At 44.3% G+C, this 19,344-nt stretch overlaps 1 protein-coding gene across 1 annotated transcript; it reads right to left on the bottom strand.

Annotated features, from left to right (window-relative positions):
• Positions 1 to 762: 762 nt before the first annotated feature.
• On the bottom strand, positions 763 to 19,008 carry UBE2QL1 (ubiquitin conjugating enzyme E2 QL1). The gene is made up of 2 exons (XM_005153373.3): positions 17,686 to 19,008; positions 763 to 2,107 (listed from the first exon to the last, which is right to left on the bottom strand). Exons 1-2 carry the CDS (start codon positions 18,505 to 18,507, stop codon positions 1,976 to 1,978), a joined length of 954 nt encoding a protein of 317 aa, XP_005153430.2. The 5' UTR covers positions 18,508 to 19,008; the 3' UTR covers positions 763 to 1,975.
• Positions 19,009 to 19,344: the final 336 nt, after the last annotated feature.

The raw sequence follows: 19,344 nt of genomic DNA, 5'->3' as shown, positions 1-19,344 counted from the left end.
CCTTGAAATGTTACTCCTCACTCAAAAGTCACATTCTGCTGCTGGATGCACAGAATTGATACACAGTTTGAGGGGAAAAACATATATACACTGATTATAGTATTATTTCCAAGTACAAAGCAAGGTGATATAAATTCACAGCAAGATTTGGGCAAATTTGTGGTACCAAACATTTCCATTTATAACTGAAGTAAGGCATACCCTGTGGGTACCACCAATGGTCAGAGAAAGAGAAGAGGCAGCTGATGCAAATGAGAAGTGTAAGAAACCAACTACATCCACAAAACTGAGTGGTTCTGACCTGCGTAGCCATTTTGGTGAAGGCTTTGATTATTTTTCCCCCTATCTAGCTGACAAACTTCTACACTGGCAAAGCATCTATAGATAACCTGAGCAGCGGTTTTGCACCAATACTGGAAGAACACCTGCTCTGCTACTTCTCTGCTTGTGCTTAAACTCCACCGTGCTTTGTTACTCTTTTGTTTCTCTCTGCTGTAGTTTTAAATCAAACTCCAACCCTCCAAAGCTCTCTGTACAGTCTCCCATTTCAATTTGCTCTTGTGTTAGGCATATAATGGAAACTGTTTGCAAACACACACTGTCTTCCCCATCCAAATCAATTTTATAATCTATATTGTCCTGCTTTCAATTAAAGTATCACCACAACAGGTATTATCTACAAGGTGCCTAGATTTTCACAATAGAAAACCTATTACTTTGAATACAAAAGTTGGCCAAAATGATTAAATTCCTGAGGCAACAGAAACGATACTGGTGATTTTATTCAGCATGTCTCCAATACGATTTTCCATTTGGAATCCACATTTTTCAATGCTTTTCTTACACCATTCTAAACATTACCTTCAGCTTTTATGGAGTCGCTTAAGAAAGTTGGTTGTTTTTTTTTCTTTTTTGATTTGTTTACCAGAAACTTAAATCTTCATGATTAAATAAGAGGACATTTATATACATCAGTGGGTTTTCTCAGATACTGGGCTCTAAGTACATACAATGCCTATTGAGTGAAAACAAAAAAGAAAATTCCAGTCATGCAAATCACCTTACAAACCATGTTTCATTTGACTTGAAAATTTTCACTCTGTTACTGGCATCTCATTTTAAAATTAAGCAGATTTGTTTTTTAAGGTTGCTTTGTCCATTTCCATTCGTTTGGTTTGCCATTTTGAAGAACGGACAGGCCACATGCTACTGCAGAAGGTACCGGCAGGGTAATAATGGTTCTGCTACCACCGACCACCCACTCCGAGCCCTGGCATGGATGCGTTTTAAAAAACCACCTAACCTTCAGCTAACTGCACTGGTTTATTTCTGAACAGCACATCACAATATCAGCATAGATAGCACATTGTAACCGGTTGGGTGATTCCACTTAGTTTTTCAACACTACGACCTTTCAGCATTTTCATTCTGGTTTCATTTATGAATTAAAGGTCATATATAGAGCACAAATGAGGTCTAAATTTAGTCACAGCAGACCACAGTTCCACATAAAGACAAATCTTCAAGTTATGTTGACCTGCTAGGAGACAAAGATAAACAGCACAGCAAACATGTACCTGCAATGCACTGCTTCCCTATTAAATATTAACTGTTTCATTTACATTTAAATGAACTGAGCAGTAATGGACAGACTTTCCAGTACCGCTGTTTGGTGCTGCTGTCATGGAAAGAAGCTGAAGACAATGTGGGCTGTATGGGGGCAAATGACGCAATCTCAGCATCCGCTCAAGTGACTTCACTGATGACCATTCTCCAGTCTTGAAACATAATCCTACACAGCATTTTTTTTCCCTCTCCCTCTGTAAACACATCTGTTCATAAATAACTTAGATGTCTCCTTGACATTCATGGTATGTAACTGAAGCTGAAGTAGAAAAGGATGGGCGGTGTACAGCACTGAGGAGATGTCACAGTACTTTTATTCAGCATTTTTGTCAAGTGCAGGTTGCTAACATCAGCCATCAGAGACCGGCGGGGTGACCCACCCATACTTTTCATGGGTCTTCACCAAACTCTTAAATGTTGCTTCAGCTTCCTTTCGACTGAATGACTTTTTTGATTTGCCAGCTTTTCTGCAGATACGGCCCTGCACCAAACAAAAAGAAAACCTTCATTAAACATGTGAACACATAGCTGGAAACCACAGCTTAACTTTTCAATGCATCAGGCCAAGAGGCATTCACTTACGGGTACCAGAAAGCAGAGAGTGCTCAAACTGGGGCAGACAAACGCATTATCAGAGATGATTAGAAATGATATGCAGTAAAGGAGGGAAAAAAATAGAAACAGACAACTGCTGGGCTTATTTCTTCCCAGCAAGCCCCTGTGCTGGCATGCTGCCCTGCATGCAGCAACCAGCGGCTGCTGCTGAGGCTGTGCCACACGGCTTGCCTCCATCTCTGCTGCATGGGATCCCTGCAAATAAATTAAGGGACCTCTACCATAAACTATTTGGTGTGTCAACCCTCATGCCCACCCCCCATGGCAGGGGTACAGCCCTAAGCAGACAGGGACCGTAAGGAGCACACCAGTATGCCACAGCAAAGGTGCCTCAGCAAGGAGGCTCCTGGGGACAGGAGGATTTTGTGAGCATCCCCAGCAGCCCTTTTCAGCCATGGGAGAGGAGGAGGCTCCCCAGCCCACTCTAGTCCCCCAGCGTCAGCAGCTCTGGGTGGAGGAGGCAGGCTGCAAATGGTGCTGAGGTACCAGCTTGGGAATGGGGGGCGGAAAGAGGTTTCAAACCGATTTTGATGACACATTTGTAATATGGTCTAGTCAGCAGCCCTGGAGAACCATCACAAAGCAGAGTGTTTCTGCATGCTATGTCTCAGGGCTACCCAATATCTCACCTCCCACACCCCACTGCCAACGTAAAATGTCACTAAAAAATTATATCCAACCCACAAAACGCGCTCCATTCTTCTAACCTGACCCGTTAGAAATTAATAGCTCTAGCATTTCTTAAAGGCAGGAGCACCTTAAAATCAACTTGCTTTCAACCTACATGAAAAATTCTAATTACCCCTTCCATGGAAATACACAAATTTAAGTATACTGCATCCTCATTACTTTGCAATCAAATATTACTTCTAAAAGTAGGGCAGTATATCATTTCAAAACCTTGTCTGGCAACAGAGACATTTACTGAGTTATTAATAGGTTATCTTATTTTTCACATTGGCCCATGTCAATTACCAACTAACAGAGACACAAGAAAGAATTAGAGTTGCAGAATTATTCCGCTCTGCAGCAATAGCACCCTTTAAAGTTTCTACTTTACTGGGTTTGTAACAAAATAGAAGTTTATTAAAATCACAAGTCTAATAATTTTAGTAACTCTTTCATACACTGCATTCACTGAAAGTCTTTTTAAGAATAAATGGTATTTGGTGAGCAGATCCCATATTACAGTGTTACAATTATTAAGAACCAAGTTAGCATGTTCTCATTTTTTCCATTCTTTTGCTCAGAAGGGTGCATCAAGCCACCATTTGCCTCCCATATTTTACTGTTAATTTGGTATTTAAGGAAAAAAAAAAGTCATTTGTAATTGCATGCAACAAACAATATAGAGAAAATAATCAGGTTTCTAGAGGTGGAAAAAAGGGAAAAAAAACAAACTCTATGAAGCATCACAGGCATTTTTATGGACTAAAATGAGGAGAATTAATCTGCAGCGTGGACAAATCATTTTGTTCTAGAAAGTCATCACAATATTGCACAGATAGGCTTTTGTGTGCAGCAACACCCCTATTATAACAAAACTATGGACACATGAGATAAAAGATTTGTTTCCTACTCCTGTTTCAGTAAGTCATTTTTCTGTGTGGTTTGACTTCTCTTTCAGAGCCTACCTTAACTAAAGATTAGGAACAGCCTCTAATTCCCACCTCGATTTATTCACAGCTAATTTAGACCCTTCTGGTTTTCACAAAAATAGCTATTTTACCTTTTGATGCTTTTCCTCGCCTTTCTCCCTAGTTGTCATTTTCACACTAGCAATGCATTTCCTCTTTAAGTACCCCTTGACACACTAACCAGCAAGACACCTTCCCCATCCCCATACTAATCTGGCAATTAATATGTCCCAAATAAGGATGATTTGAATGGTACTTGATTTAACCCAGACAATACATTTTCTTAGAAAATGTTCTTTTTATTTGTGACAAAAGGAATAATTAAATAAAACTGGGTAACATATTTTTAAAATCTCATTGATTAATTCATTATCTTACATATCCCGTAGGAGTGTTTTTGTTGTTACAAAACATGTTTTGTATTTTCTTCCTAATCTGAGCTTTTGTTGGAAGTATATTAGAGAAACAAAGGAAAAGATAAAGTGCAACACAAGATTAAATCAGCACAGGAAATACTGTCCTCAAAATCAATGGAATATTTTAAAAGCAAATATAAACTTACTCTATTAGGTAATTTCTGGATTAGGTTCATTTGCTATTTATTTCTTGTCTTACGCATATTATCTTCTGTAACTTGATAGGCTTTGATACCTTTGATACCTTCATAGCACAGTATGATCCATGTCTTTCCCAGCTTTATCAAAGTACTAATACTAATCAGTACTAGAAATAGGATCTTTGCATTGAGAACACCTATCGCTCACTCTCAGCGTCAGCTACATTCTGCTTTCAGACAAGTTAAGTAATTCTTTGGTGCTGCAATAACGCAGTGAATACCACATCATCTAAAATGTTACTGGAACCACAGCAGATTAAATCAGCATCATTCCACGAGTTTTTTTCTCATACTTCTTTGCTATTAATGTAATGAATGGATCATGAAATACACTTCCATTCTGGTACCATATGGAGGTTGCATGTAAACTGTACCACCAAAGACCAGCTAATCCTACCCCAACGTAGCCCATGTATTTCTATGTTTACACAGAAACTATGGGTGGCATGGTTAGCACTGGCTCTTATTAACCAATATCCTGCCAGATGTTTATAATTTGGATTAAATTTAACCTTGTGGACTGAAACTTTCCCTTTTTGGTGCCTCGAGGAAACCTGAGGTATAAAGAAAGAAGGCTGGAATTTCAGCCAACAGTTCAGACACTTTTGAGTCTATACTCTGGTGGTATCTACTGTCTTAATGATTTTTAGCTTTTTGCCATTCCCACAAAGCTCTTCCCAAGCTTTAGTGAAAAAAAAAATGGCATTTTGGACACAATTACAAATGAAAGCATCAAAGACATTAACAGGCACCATTACCAGCTCTGACTACAGTTCATTTTCAGACTGCTACTTAAACACGCAGTCATTTAAACTCTGCTCAGGAAATTATGAGCCGCTGCATTCTGTAAATATGACAAATACAGTAAACGGAGTATGTACACACAATGCTGGCCAAAGCTCCATTGCGCACAACTGCATTTTGACCAGTCTCTAAACCATGCACGTCACTACTGCCGTGCTCAGAAATACAGATCATTTACATGGCCAATGTGTTGATGTGTTCAGCACAGGATCAGGAAAAGGTATCAAACCAGTATCTGAACAAGATCAAAACATTCCTGAAAGATTAAAAACAATGGAGAAAACCCAAGAAAGCCTTTCATAAAGATATTAATGTCGACTTTAGCTCTGAGAAGTTGCACCAGGAGCTTATTTAAATACTTTCAATACTTTCAGACACTGAGTGCTTTTCATAAAGGGATAAAAAGTTGGAGAGAACATTTCAGATTTTGCCATCTGCTGTGACTTCATGTACTTCTCAAGATATAATTTTAACACGCTAGAAACATATGAAAGGTGAAAGTAATGCCATAGCATCCAACTGGTTTGCACAGCCATACTGAAATGCAGAACATGTGCAGCACTCAGCCCCCTCATTCACTCATGATCCTGCTGCAGCTGGTTTGCATGACACAGTGAGCAATTGCATGCCACTTGTCTACTCTCTGTAACTGAACTAATGCTATTGAACAAACAGCTGATAAGGATCCAGTCTATAACCCTGATACCTGCCAGGAGAAAGATCTCCTGGAGCACAGCCCCTGCAAAAGACCTGAGGTGTATCTCACATGTATTTGGCACCCATATTTACAGACCATTGTGGGCAAATCTGGGAACTTTTCTATTTCCCAGTGATGCCACAGCAGTCTACACATTTTTCCACAATCGTGAACCCATCATCAAGTCCTTCTCTTGCAGAGGCTATGTGACACTGAAGTGCATCCTTAAAAATATTCAACTTGAGATCTAGTAGCTCTTTAATGTCCTTCAGTGTCATTATCAGCGATGCACTGTATCTTTTCTTCTCCAACACCACCATGTCATGAAGTGGTGCAAAGACAGAGTTAAGTCCTGTACTGAGATACCAAGAATGAAGCCTGAAGTCCTTTAGCCCTGTAATCCCACTACAACTACGTATCTGCCCAAGTCTGGCCTCTGCGTCATGAAAAACAGTCCTGACATTTTTTTCTGGTATTTCCAGAATGAGGATGGCCTCAGTGGCATTCCTTTGGCAGTGATGAAGGGATTTCTCTCTCTCTCAAACCAACCATAGCAATTCCAACAGTTGCATGATTCCATGTCGAATCACTTATGGCACTACCTGAAAGACAGGACTACATAATGGTGTCCATTCTTTCACAGGATCATACGATCACCGACGCACTAGCTGGAAGGGATCTCTGCAGGTCTCCAAGTCCAACTTGGATACTTGGAGCTGAACTGCCAAACACAGGTCAGCTGTTGCACTATGTAGCCAGGCCCTGAATCCTTCAAGGCCATGCTCAGTCCTCTCCTGATGCAAATCCCTGTGTTAATAGGTCCCAAATTTTCTAGGCTTTATTGCACTTGGTCAACAGCCCTTACAAGACTGAGGTTATTCTGGAAACAGCATAAGCCTCTGTGCTACACATCTCTAAGATGCCACAGCAAACCCTTCAGGCAGATCTAGACTTTTTTTCCTGGACTGGTTAACAAGAAGATGTATTAATTGCAAACAATACACAGCTATTAGACTCAGAAGCAGGCATGCCATCACACTGTTAACATTGGCCCTAACACAAACTCCTCAGCCCTGCTTCCCTTTCATTAGTCCTGGATATGCAAATAACTCAAGGTTGGTTTTCCAAGGGCAAATCATAGAATCATAAAATCATAGAACAGTTACGGTTGAAAAGGAGCTTAAGATCATCTAATTTCAACCCCCCTGCCATGGACAGGGATGCCACACCTGCCTTCTGCATGGGGCTAAATGTGGCCCATTGTTTAAGCCAGCATAACGGTTTATGGGTACAGTTTCATTTTCTCTCTTCATCTCTTAAGAGATCTCTATAGCAGGCTTTAGTGACCCACTTCTAGGTAAATGTCAAGAGAAGAAAAACAAGCAAAAGTTTAGAGAGGTACATAAAAGGCTGCTGGAAGTCACTGTGCCACACACTGCATTCATGGTGAGCCCTCCAGAACAGGAAAGAGACCCACAGGGATATGCCCATCTTCCAAGTCTGTTGTCTCAGGCTTCTCCATAGATGATGCAGTACCGGTGGATTTTCTGAGAGCTGGAACACACACTGAGTCTCCAGTACATAATGTACTCCACTAATGTGCCAGAGACTAATAGCTTTGGGCCTCAACTGTTCAGAGCTGCATACTATGCAAACATACTCAAATCTTTTCTGATAAGTAACAGAAGAATACAGTGCTTAAGCCTGAACCAGCCTAATTCTAGACTATTTAAACAAGTTTCAGAGAAAAATGTTTCAACTGTCATTAGGGAAGCATTCAAAAGTAAAGCCATGCTAAAGCAAGCTACTGTCATGCTCTCAGTGTGTCACAACATCACTGTTACAGTGCAATCTACATGGTCTCTCCTCCCAATTATGTGGTTTATATTTTTTTCTTGATGTACTGATGAAGCACAGTTAATCATGTCTCAAAAACTCCACACAGTTTATACTACACTATATATAATTATTAGCTGTAACTAAAACAAAGCAGTATAGAAAATGATGTAGACAAATACTGTTAATGATGCAGCATAAGTGAATTAAAAATGGGATGTTTTCCTGCAAATGTATAATTTCTAAAGCAGTTTTTCCACGCCTTTTTTGGTCTCCTTTTAAGATTAATCCACACAAAGAAGTGAAAACTCAGCAAGTTCCAGCTTTAAAGCATCCTTTAAATTGCTCCTTCTCAGAGTTGACTGTTATTTGTCCAGGAAAAAAAATCTGAGTTCCAGCTGAGTAATTATTAACACTCACTTGTCTGTGTGCAGTCTGGTGCAAGCGGCTCTTAATCGATATAAACACTTACAGCCCCAATCCTTGTTTGACAGCTAGAGCACTGCACTTCACTTTTCCCTAAAGTCAGCACCGAGTAAGCTGCATGATGTCAGTACAGATGAGGGTTAAGAAATTCCCTTCCTGCATTGTATGGGTGGGACAAACTCTACATTGGCAAAAGAACAAGAAAAAGGCCAAGTGCAAGGTCCTGCACTTGGGCTGGGGTAATTCCAAGCACAAATATAGGTTGGGCAGAGAGATAGAGAGCAGACCTGAGGAGAAAATTTCAGGGTGCTGGTCGATAAGAAACTGGGCATGAACCAGCTTTAGTGTGCGCTTGCAGCCCAGAAAGCCAACCTTATCCTGGGCTGCATCAAGAGGAGCGTGACCAGCAGGTCGAAGGAGGTGATCCTGCCCCTCTACTCTACTCTCGTGAGACCTCACTTGGAGTAGTGTACAGTTCTAGTGTCCTCAACAGAAGAGGGATGTGGACCTGCTGTAGCACATGGCCCTGAAGATGATCAGGAGGCTGGAGCACCTCCCATATGAAGACAGGCTGAGAGAGCTGGGGTTGTTCAGCCTGGAGAAGGCTTTATGGACACTTTAGAGCAGCTTCTAGTACCTAAAGGGGGCCTGCAAGAAAGCTGGAGAGGGACTTATTATAACAGCAAGTAGTGACAGGACAAGGGGGAATGGATTTAATCTGGATGAGTAGATTTAGATTAGGTATGAGGAAGAAGATCTTTACTGTGAGGGTGGTGAGTCACTGAAACAGGTTGCCCAGAGAAGCTGTGGCAACCCCATTCCTGTTAATGTTCAAGGCAACGCTGGATGGAGCTTTGAGTGACCTGGTCTAGTGGAAGGTGTCCCTGCCTATGGCAGGGGGTTGGAACTAGACGATCTCTAACATCCTTTCCAACCCAAACAATTCCATGATTCTGTGAAAATTTTGGCAGCCAACCACATTCTTGGAAGGTGCCTCTAGCATCTCCAGGGATGTGGGTGTCTGTCAAAAGAGATGATCCCTCTCCCCTGCCATCAAAGGGGCACCTGCTAGTCTAATGACAAAGGGACGTTTTCAGCCTTCCGCTGAGCTCTCTGGACTACGTCTCTGTCAGATCAGGTACCAGCAGTTACTGAGAGTGTGTCCAGGTGAAAACACTGGGAGCATGTCAACCTGTCTTTGCCTCAGCCCACAGGTCCTCCACATCAGTAACCTCAAGTGGTTACCCAAGTTAAACACAACCATGAATGTAAACCCAAGCAAAGCAATTCAATCCATCCATTAAGAAAGGCTGTAAAGACAAATACCTCAGACAACAATGTCTACCTCCAAATTTACCAAAGCTTCACAATGCTAAAACCAGGCGTAAAAAGCAGGCTACCTCTGGGAACATTGAATCTAGTTAAGATCAAATTTGGTAAGATTAGTCACAAGCCAATGTGCTTTTCCTCTATTTATACAAATGTGTCAATCTCTTGACTACAACATGTTTCATACTATGCGCACGGACATCTACCCACAGAGCCCCCACTTCTGAGTACTTTTAAGTATGTATCCTCATATGACCTTTGGCAAGAGGATTACTTGTACTTCACAGGTGGGAAAGAGGAATACAGTGAAGTTATATGACTTGCCCATTACTTCACCTGAAGTCAGTGGCAAAACCTGGAAGGTAGACTCAGATCACCCCTTCTCAGCCTAAATGCTCTGTGAAACATCCTCCTCCACGTAATAATTATAGAACACTGCAATACTAGGTATATTTTAATAGAAATAATCTTGCCATTTATAGAATCTTGTCATTTATAGAAATTCCTAGAAAATGTGAAAAATCAGTAACAGCATGTGATGCTTTAGGTATTTTTATGGGCGCATATTTTGGGAATAAGCCCTATACTTCTTACTGCAGCTAGGAGTTTGTTACCATCTGTAACACAGACCTAGACACAGGAGAAATATCTAGTCATTCCACAGTTCATAAAGCCTGATTATGAGAAGCATCTGAGCTCCAGACCATTTCATAATGCAGGCTTACTCCTCCTTCCTCCAGTTTATTTTGACTCATTTTTGAATGCAGTTTTGGAACCATGACTGGCTTGTAACTCTACTAAGGAGTCATGGCAGATGTTCCAGGGGTTTTGGTGAGCCTGCGCAGAAGAGGATTAAATCGATGAGGACCATCAATTTTAACAACACAATATTTTAACAACCATGAAGCAGTTAAAAAGACATTTTGCAGTGACAAGCTCTGCACATACACGAGGGAGATGCACATCTGCCACACGTGACTGAGGACAGACACATGTGATGTACCACTCCTCAAGCTGACTTTTGACTGAAATGGGACAAATCAGACTTGCACCTTGCTTCAGAAAAGGAATAATCTGAACATCATAAAGGTGGTGCCCACTTACCTGTTTTGTGCAGACCAATAAAGGACTGCTAATTCACTTTCATCAAAGCACACCCATGCTTCTCCCTAGCCTATGCTCTTTAGATTCCCAGTGCAGTGCTGGTTTTACTGCCAGCCAGGTTAGGTAACAGCACCATGTCCTTCCTGTGCGGCTTGTCCTGCAGCTTCCAAGATCTATTCAATTACTGATGCTTCCATCCAGAGCTAAAGACCAACAATGTGGAGTGCTCAGCACCCTCCAGAAATGACTCTGTGGAGTATGACCAGCCCCAGGCCACATACTTTTCAAAAATATTATGATCGCAGAATCACAGAATACCAGGTTGGAAGTGACCTCAAGGACCATCTGGTCCAACCTTTCTAGGCAAAGCATGACCCAGACTAGATGGCCCACCTACTTGTCCTGCTGAATCTTAAAAGTATACAGTGTTAAGGAATACACCACTTACCTGGGGAGAGTATTCCAATGCCTGATTTTCCTCATTGTGAAAAATTTCACTCTTGTGTCTAGTCACAATGCCCCCAGAGGTAACTTGTGCCCATTATCCTTCTGCCTTTTCCACATGACTCCTTGTAAACAGGGAGCCTGTCTTCTTTGTAGCCTCCCTTTAAATACTGGAACAGCATGATGATATTCTGGGATGATATTTCACATAAACCAAGTATTCCATTTACAACTGAGACAACTGGATCCTGCACACATTAAATTTAAGACATTTTGAGCCATTCAGACAGCATAACCACTGCAGCCCCTGAAGTTCTCCCTGACTCTCATCAGCCAAAACGAGCTTAGAGGGGAAAAAGAAATGCAGCTAGTATTATGTTACTTAACCAACGTCCCACTTTGTGAGAAGAGATGCCCACTCAGGGGGACACAACATCACCCCTTGGGACTAGGCTTTCTGCGTTTGAAAAAATACCGCTCTTTAACAAAGTAGTACCTGACAAAACACCCAAATGCTACACAGTTCTATCTGAAAACTTCCACTGAAGAAAATGAGGACTTCTTTTATAATTCAGGGAAGAAGAATCATGCTCTTTTGAGCATATTCAATTTTCTTATTAGCCAAAGCAGCAATTATTTCAAATTCTTATTTAGGAGATCAGAAGAATTAGTTCTACCTGCCACAAAAGCATGTTTTAACATAAGTAGTTTGTTTCAATTTAGTGTTTTAACTTATTTAATGTCTATTTTAACACTAAGAATGATGGTTCAAAGTATTTTAAAATTTTCCTTTTTATGCTCTGAAGGGATAAAACAGAGATTATGTTCCTCCTGATTTTTAAAAGAATTAAACCAGCCTCCTACTTCAATGAGTTGGAATCCCTATGTCTTCATTCCTCTCAGTAGCATATATTTGCATAATAATGGTGGATAGTCAGAACAGCAATATATCAGAGTACACATGAACAGTATTTTTTCCAGCCCATTCATCAATCCTAGCATCTCAACATAGCAAATATATATGTTCCCACTTAAACTTCAGCTTGAAAATCCTAGGTTTCTCAATTGCAATAGAGAAGATGTCTTAGAAGGCAAATATATCTAATTTTCCTCTGTAGCTAAACAGTACTCTGTTACCTCTTTGGCTTAACATTTGTACCTTTTCATGGGGACCAAGCTCCATAATACATCCTTTGTCTTCTCTGTCATCTTTTTGTATGAGTCAATGTGTTTTTCAGCCATGGACCTAAAGCAGCATTTTCTTTCCTTGACTAAAACTGGCCTCATCTGTTCAGGCAACTAATCAAAATCAAAAAGCAAGCCTGTTTTATTTTTTAAGGCCCTGATAGGATACAACGTCTCCAAATAATTCAGAGACCACTATGTTCTCTTACACATTTCTGCAGCCTTTGAGATTAGCTGATCTATTGATTTATTCATGGCTACAGTCCTCAAACCCAGCATCTGGAGTATGAAAACCCAAGGATTTGCAATTAATTTCTGCTATATGTATGTGAAAGACCTGGAGTGTGTTGACCTCCTGGACATCACACAAGTCCCATCTGCTATCTGCTCAGTCATACTTTTGTCTGAAAGGATGAAGAGGGAGTAATTTAGACTATGATTAACAGCTACCTTCTGTGTCTGTTTTCATAAAATAAGTCCATTTCTCCTGTTTCTTTCTGGTAGAAGTCAGCTGGGATACTTATATTTTTTAAATGGAAAGATAGATCAGTCCAACAGTCATACAAGGCACATACCCTTTGAAGCAAACTCAGAGGGAAACCACTAAGGTATTTCTAACACCACAATGAGGGATGAAAGTACTATATACCAACAACTTTTATTTCAATTCAGGAAATTTTCCAATAGAAAAATAAGTTTTAATTACAAATTACATTTTCTTTTTATTTAAATCATTATACAGAGGCCCACCACAGCAAGAATACTTGTAATTAGGAGTTCCCCATTCCTATTTTAGTATGTCCTCACAGAATCTTTATGCTCCTTCTGTTCGCTGGAAATATAAAGGAATGTTTTCTTCAAAACAACCTTTTCCTTGATATAATCTGCATTCACCACTTAACTGACAGCTGCCCTTGGCTGGCAGTCCTGTCCCCAGGCTCAACAGAGAGAACAAGGGAATCGTAAGGCAAGTGAAGAAGGCAGATATTGGTCAGCACTAATGTAATCTTAAACCTCAAATCCTCAAGGAACTAAGATGCATCTGTGCTAGTTATTCTCAAAAAATACATAAAAAACTATTCCTGATGCATTATTTGGACATTGGCATGTCACTTCGTCTTCTTTAAAACTTCCACCAAACCAGCACAAGATCATTCCTCCCCAGTGAGAAACAACATGTGTATTACATGACACAAAATCTACTTGTCCTACTTTTGGACAAAGTCTGCTCCTTTTCATCCACTGTGTTTCCAAACAAGCTCCTCCCAGAAACATGGGTTCTGGCCTCAGCCGTGTGCATTACTCAGGGAAAGCCATGACGAACCTCCCGCTGTTTTATCACTCTTCTACCACTGGCACTGCTCCCCCTTCTTTCCTTTAGTTTTCAGTATTATCATGACAACAGCTCTGTTATCAGGAAGCAAAGAGCAACAGATTTGTTTTCAAATCTCTCTTAAGTTATCAGTAAACCATTTTAAAGGCTGCTGCAAAGAACGAATAATACTGAAAGGGCCACTTCCCCAGCCTGGATAGACAGATAGACATGGGAGGCTCTGCCTAGACAGGCATGTGGCACAGCTACCTCCAGGACAACAAACAACTGGTATTTAAATAATTTTCTTAGCATCACCCCACCTCCTTGGCTGACACGCTAGCTCTGCAGGGACTCTGGGCTACCATTTCACAGGTTTGGCAGGGCCATGTTTTCGCCCATGGCGGTGGGAGCCAGCAAGCAGCTGACTGTGCATGAAGCAAGTACAAAGTCATCCCCTTAAAACCAAGGCTACAGTTGAGTTAAGGACACCACCAAGTTTTAAAAAATAAAGATTCTGGATCCCAGACAGATAAACAGTCTTAGGCCTTTGATGTACTGAGAATTCCCCTCAAGATACTGACTAGAGCTGTGTGAATAATTGATTTTCTCAGCTGAATAGCTGAAGCAACCAACCAAACAAATCCCAACTTGTTTGTTAATTAACTTATTCTTTTCCCCCCTTAAAAACAGGGAAAAGAAATAAAAAAAAACATAGTTTGGGTCTGTTGAACTGTTTCATTCAAACAGAAACTGTCTCTCTTCCATTTGACTTTTTTTTCCCCAGGCAAAAAAAGCAGTACTAGATTCATGACAGGAAGAAAGGCATCCCACAAGGCAGGACATCTCTCAAGCAAGGTCACCTGAGTTGTATGGTTCCTGCTTGGTGAGATCTGGAGAAACAACCACTCTGCTTTAAAATCCAGTCCCTGGGAGACATGCTTTGGTTTGGGCACCTGGACTCAGGTTTCTCTGCATACAAGGCAATGCTGAGAAGTAACAGAAAAGCGTTACTTCCTAATTTCTGCATTGCACACTTACACCTCCTTTCTGACATAGCTCCTGAGTGGAATGTTTCATCACTGAAATGCCAGAATGGCTTCTCTCAATTTTTCTTTTACTCTGCTAAAAGGTCTGTGAAATCTATTTAAAAATCTGGATTTGTCAAGAATCCTGACTGCCTGAAAATGTATTTTCAGTGTTAGTTTTGTCTGCTTTTCAACTGCTTTGTCAAAAAGAAGGTGGTCATATACATCCATAGGTTGCACTTAGCTCTGACAAAACAAGACTGGGAAGCGCTGTGCTTCTCTTTGAAGAACTGGCAGAGAACAGCAGCGTTACAGTCAGCACAGCTAAACGGGACTGATGAGAAACACTGAGTGACATCAGCCACCCCGGTTTTATCACTCAAACTGCCAAAAGGGGGAACGCACGCTGGAGGGAACTTCTCTCCTGCCTACTCACAGAGAGGCCCACGCCAGTGAGGTGTGCTCAGATGCGTCACAGGCTCGAGCAGTCACCATGATTTCACGCCAAACCATGGTGCTGTGAATCAGTGACATTTCTCCAGAAGGTCCCCTTCACCCACTGGCACCGGCAGCGCCCCATCTCCCGCTCGGCCTCATCGCAGCCTCCATTTGCTCAAGCAGGGTTGTTTTGAGGTGGTGGAGGATGGTCCTTGCCCTTCCAGCCTTTCTAATTAATAGCAAGCACACTGAGTGTTCCACGCTATTGCAGGATGCAGGCTGCTCAGAGGAACTGCACAATTAACCTGGTGTAAGCCATCGCTGTTTGCTCAGGATGGCTCCTCGCAGGCCATCGCATGGTAAGAGCGACCCAAGCCCAGCCCCGCGGCTCTCCATGTTTCAGTGGCTCTGCTTTACTTTTTAAACCAGTCAAAAGTAGACTACCTGTCAAATGAAAGATGAAACGAGGACAGGGGAACGCCTGTCGTATTTTGAGCCCTATTATGCAATGGAGTTGAGATTACATAACAAGGGGAGTACGATTACAGAGATGTGGCTCCCATGACACGGAGCCTGGCTATGGTGACAGGCTGGCAACCTGTCACAGAAGATATCTCCAACCCAGAAATTAAGTGCACTGCCAGTATTACCTATTAACCTTTCCACTTGGCATGAACGATCCAAGAGGTTGAAACGTTCACACTGCACCTATTTAACTACTAAGTTATTGGCAGCGATCTATTTCTGCCTTTCATTCTCTTTTGTTGCAATTAACTTCATAAACTTCTGGAAGGATGTTACCGAAAGTCTTGCATTTTAAATGTGCTTATTAATGATGCACACATAAACATCCCCTGTTATCAGAAATTACTGCTGCTTTCTGGAAACCTCTTGAGTGGTTTAGGGAAGCAAACTGTCAGATTATATAGCTTAGTATTTATTACCAATAAAACAATTCCGTGGTTTTCTTCACTAAGCCATTTTATGATCCCAGTAAATCTTAATTTAACCCTTTTACATTCAACATTCAGACTGAGTATTCAGCAATATGCTGAATGTTTATAAAGATTTTAAATAATTGTTATATACAATATTGATAATTTAGCACTGTCCTTCTAAAGTCTTGTTTAAAATAATGACAACTGTAATCTCTATAAAAAGAGGTGGGTTAAGAACTAGTGAGACGCAGTAAGAGGAGCTACAGAACTTCAACATACCCCAGGCTCAATGTAAATTAAGGCGCATTTTTCCCCTTTTTTTTATATCCCAAGGTGACCTAGGAAACTTGACCTCTTCAGATGAAGTGCAGAGAAAAATACTATCTGATTAAAAATAGGAGCAGCAGGCCCAAAGCAAGCAGAGAAGGAGGACAGCCATTTACAAAAGGGTCTTTTAAATAATCAAAAATGAACTCTGAGTCTTAAAAAAACCCAAACTTTTACTTCTGCTCATGCAAGTAGCTCCACAGAAGAAGAGTAACCTCATTTTTAAGTAAATGAAATATATGTTGTCATTTACTCTTCCCCCCGCACCTCCTTTACAAGAGATGAATTTAATAAGTTACTCAGTATCATTTATTCTCAGGTGTGGAGCTGTGCATGTCCCCTGGGTTCAAGGGCATTCACGAATTGAACAGGAAAATCACCCTCTCACAGCCATGTGTATATTGGCCACTAAGGTAACCACAAATAAAGACTGTCTATGAGTTTTACCAGCAATATTTACCCATTTAATAAAAACGGATTAAGAAAAACTTATAAGGATACTCTGCAGAAGAGAAAGGGGAAAAAAGCATAAACCACATTGATTCAGCTCAGATGAGATCCTCTGCCGGGGGAATCAGGCACCTCCTCCAGAGAGGAGAGCTGGCAGGAATAGTGTGGCTGCTGCAGTACGTGCCCGAAACGACTTGTTCTTTTTGAGTAGCCAGATCATAAACTCGCACAACTTTGCCAGCAGCTCAGGCAGAAATTCCAGATGTAACTCCATGCCACACCTCTGCCCTGTGAGCCAAGCCCCAAACCCACGGTTGCCCCTTCTCCCCTGAGCGGGTGCTACTCAGGACAGCACCAGACAAAGCTTCAGCGTTGTCTCGCCCTATGCCAGCAGCAGTCCTTCCCGGAGGGGACCAGCATGGCTGACTTGTTGGCGAAGGGCAGGAGGTGGAAGTCTTGAATCCCAAACCCCACTGCAGCCTGAAGAGCGCCTTCTACTCTGGGGTGAGGGAGATGCCTCTTGGGGGCAAAAGGCATGACATCTTGGTGCCACACGCAGCACAGCCAAGCACAGGGACAAAAGATGTGCCGGAGGACATGCCGGATGCACATGCTCCTTGCTCCTTCAAGCTGCCCCATACATACCTCTGCTGTGCCGACAGAGAAGGGACCCCAGTGCAGAACATGTGTGTCCCTGCCTCCTTCCCACCAGTAATACGAGATCCTTGGGGAAGAGCTGTCCCCGAGGCCTGGTCAAGGTCAGCCACAGGCAGGCTTGACCCGCTGCCCTTTGGGGTCCCTATCCAAACACGCGCACAAGCTCTCATCCCTCTGCCACACACTCTCAGAGTGAGAGCCCCCGGACCCTCCTACCTGCCCCTTGACCAAGCTGGCCGCAAACTGCCTCATGACGGCCTCCACGGTGTAGGCGCTGGACCAGCCGCGGGGGGTGAGCAGCTCCATGCAGATGGCTCCGCCGTCGAGGACGTAGCCGTTCTCCAGGCGGGGGCTGAGCACCCTCATGAAGGGTGGCGAGAAGGGAAAGTTGTCGGGGAAAGTGAGGTTGAGCAGGATGTACTCCGTGTTGGTCTCCTTCATGTCCTGCCACAGCACCGAGTCCTTGTCCACCTGGTGCAGCTTCACATTCCAGTCGAAGAGGCTCTCGTCCACCAGCTCCACCGAGATGAAGCGGTCGCTGAGCCGCGCGATGTCCTGCAGCTCCTTCATCAGCCGCCGGGTCCGCACCTGCGTGCAGTGCTGCTGCCGGCCCGCGGGCGCCAGCGGACCCGACCCCGACGGCAACGGCACTAACGGCGCCGGCCCCGACCCGCACCCGGAGCCGGGACCGGGGCCGGGCCGCTGCGCCGCCTCCTTACCGGCGCCGGGATCCCTGGCCGCTTCCCGTGGCTTCTCCTTGCCGCCGCCCGACCGCGGCTGCGAGGGCTGCTTGGGGAGCTCCGGCGCCTTCTTGTTCTTGTGGCCCCCGGGGCTGCTCTCGCTGCTGCTGCTGCTGCAGCCGCCGCCCCCGGGGGGGCCCTGCGGCTGCGGCTTGTTGCTGTTGTTCTTCTGGTTGCCCCTGCCCCTGAGCGAGGAGCCCTGCTGGCTGCTGCTGCTGCGGTGGTGGTGGTGCTTGGGGTCCTCCGTGTCCCGGTTGTGCAGCCGGATCAGCCCGATTTTCCGCAGCAGAGTGGCCATGTTGTGCGCGGCTCCGCTCTCCCTCTCGCCTTGATGGGTCGGTGGGGTTCTAATATTAGTAATATTACGCTGATAAATGTAAAGCCCCGCTCGGCGGATCCGCTGCTGCCGGGCGGCGGGGCCCCTCTCCCACCGGTCTTGTCGCACGGGGCGCGGGCAAAGGCGGCGGCGGTGCCGCGGGGAGGACGTGCGGCCGCCGCTCAAACGCCTCCCCTCGCTAGGGCTGCTGCGGGCAGCATTGCAGCAGCGGCGGGGCTGCTCCCGGGGACATCACGGCCCCACCGCCGTAGCCATGATCCCGTGAAAAGGGAGAAGACAAAAACAGGGGGAGGGAGCACGTACAGGAATCAAAAAAGACTCGAACGGGCCGCAGGGGAGAGCCCCCTCCCCCCCCGCGCGGTGGCGGCGGAATCGCCTGCGCTGCAGATGGCTTCCCCGGCACCTTCGGCTCGCACCCGGCCGAGCCAATCCCCAACGGCTCTCCGGCGGGCCGGTCCCCGCGCCGGGCACCTCCCCCCGGGGAGGGGGGGCCGAGGCCCGCAGCTGCAGCCCCTTTGCCTCAGCGCTCGCCCGCAGCGGCGCGCTCCGGCCCTTTGTTCGGCGCCGCCCGCGGGCGGGCCGCAAGGCTCCGGCGGGGAGGGGAGAGGGGGCAGCGGGGCCGCTCGGGGCAGCCCCGGCCGCAGCCTCCGCGCTGCCTGTGCGCCAGGGGGTACTGCCGCGGCGGGGCTCGGCGGGGGGCCGTTTGCCTCCGCGCTGCGGCAGCATGGGCAGCGCGGCCCTGGCGGCGAGGCGGGCCGGGGGAGGTGACGGTGGGGCCGGGGCGCTGGTAGCCACCAC

This window comes from Melopsittacus undulatus, chromosome 1, assembly GCF_012275295.1.
Source record: "Melopsittacus undulatus isolate bMelUnd1 chromosome 1, bMelUnd1.mat.Z, whole genome shotgun sequence".
Lineage (NCBI taxonomy): Eukaryota > Metazoa > Chordata > Aves > Psittaciformes > Psittaculidae > Melopsittacus > Melopsittacus undulatus.
Note: the sequence above shows the minus strand (reverse complement) of the source record. Positions and strands in the feature narration are given on the sequence as shown.

Bases quoted from the DNA above. Each gene is read 5' to 3' on its own strand.
- UBE2QL1 (XM_005153373.3), bottom strand. From the start codon at position 18,507: ATGGCCACTCTGCTGCGGAAAATCGGGCTGATCCGGCTGCACAACCGG. The intron at 2,108-17,685 runs GTAGGAGGGTCC...TGTTTGGTGCAG, and splicing joins CCAGCTTGGTCAAGGGGCAG to GGCCGTATCTGCAGAAAAGC.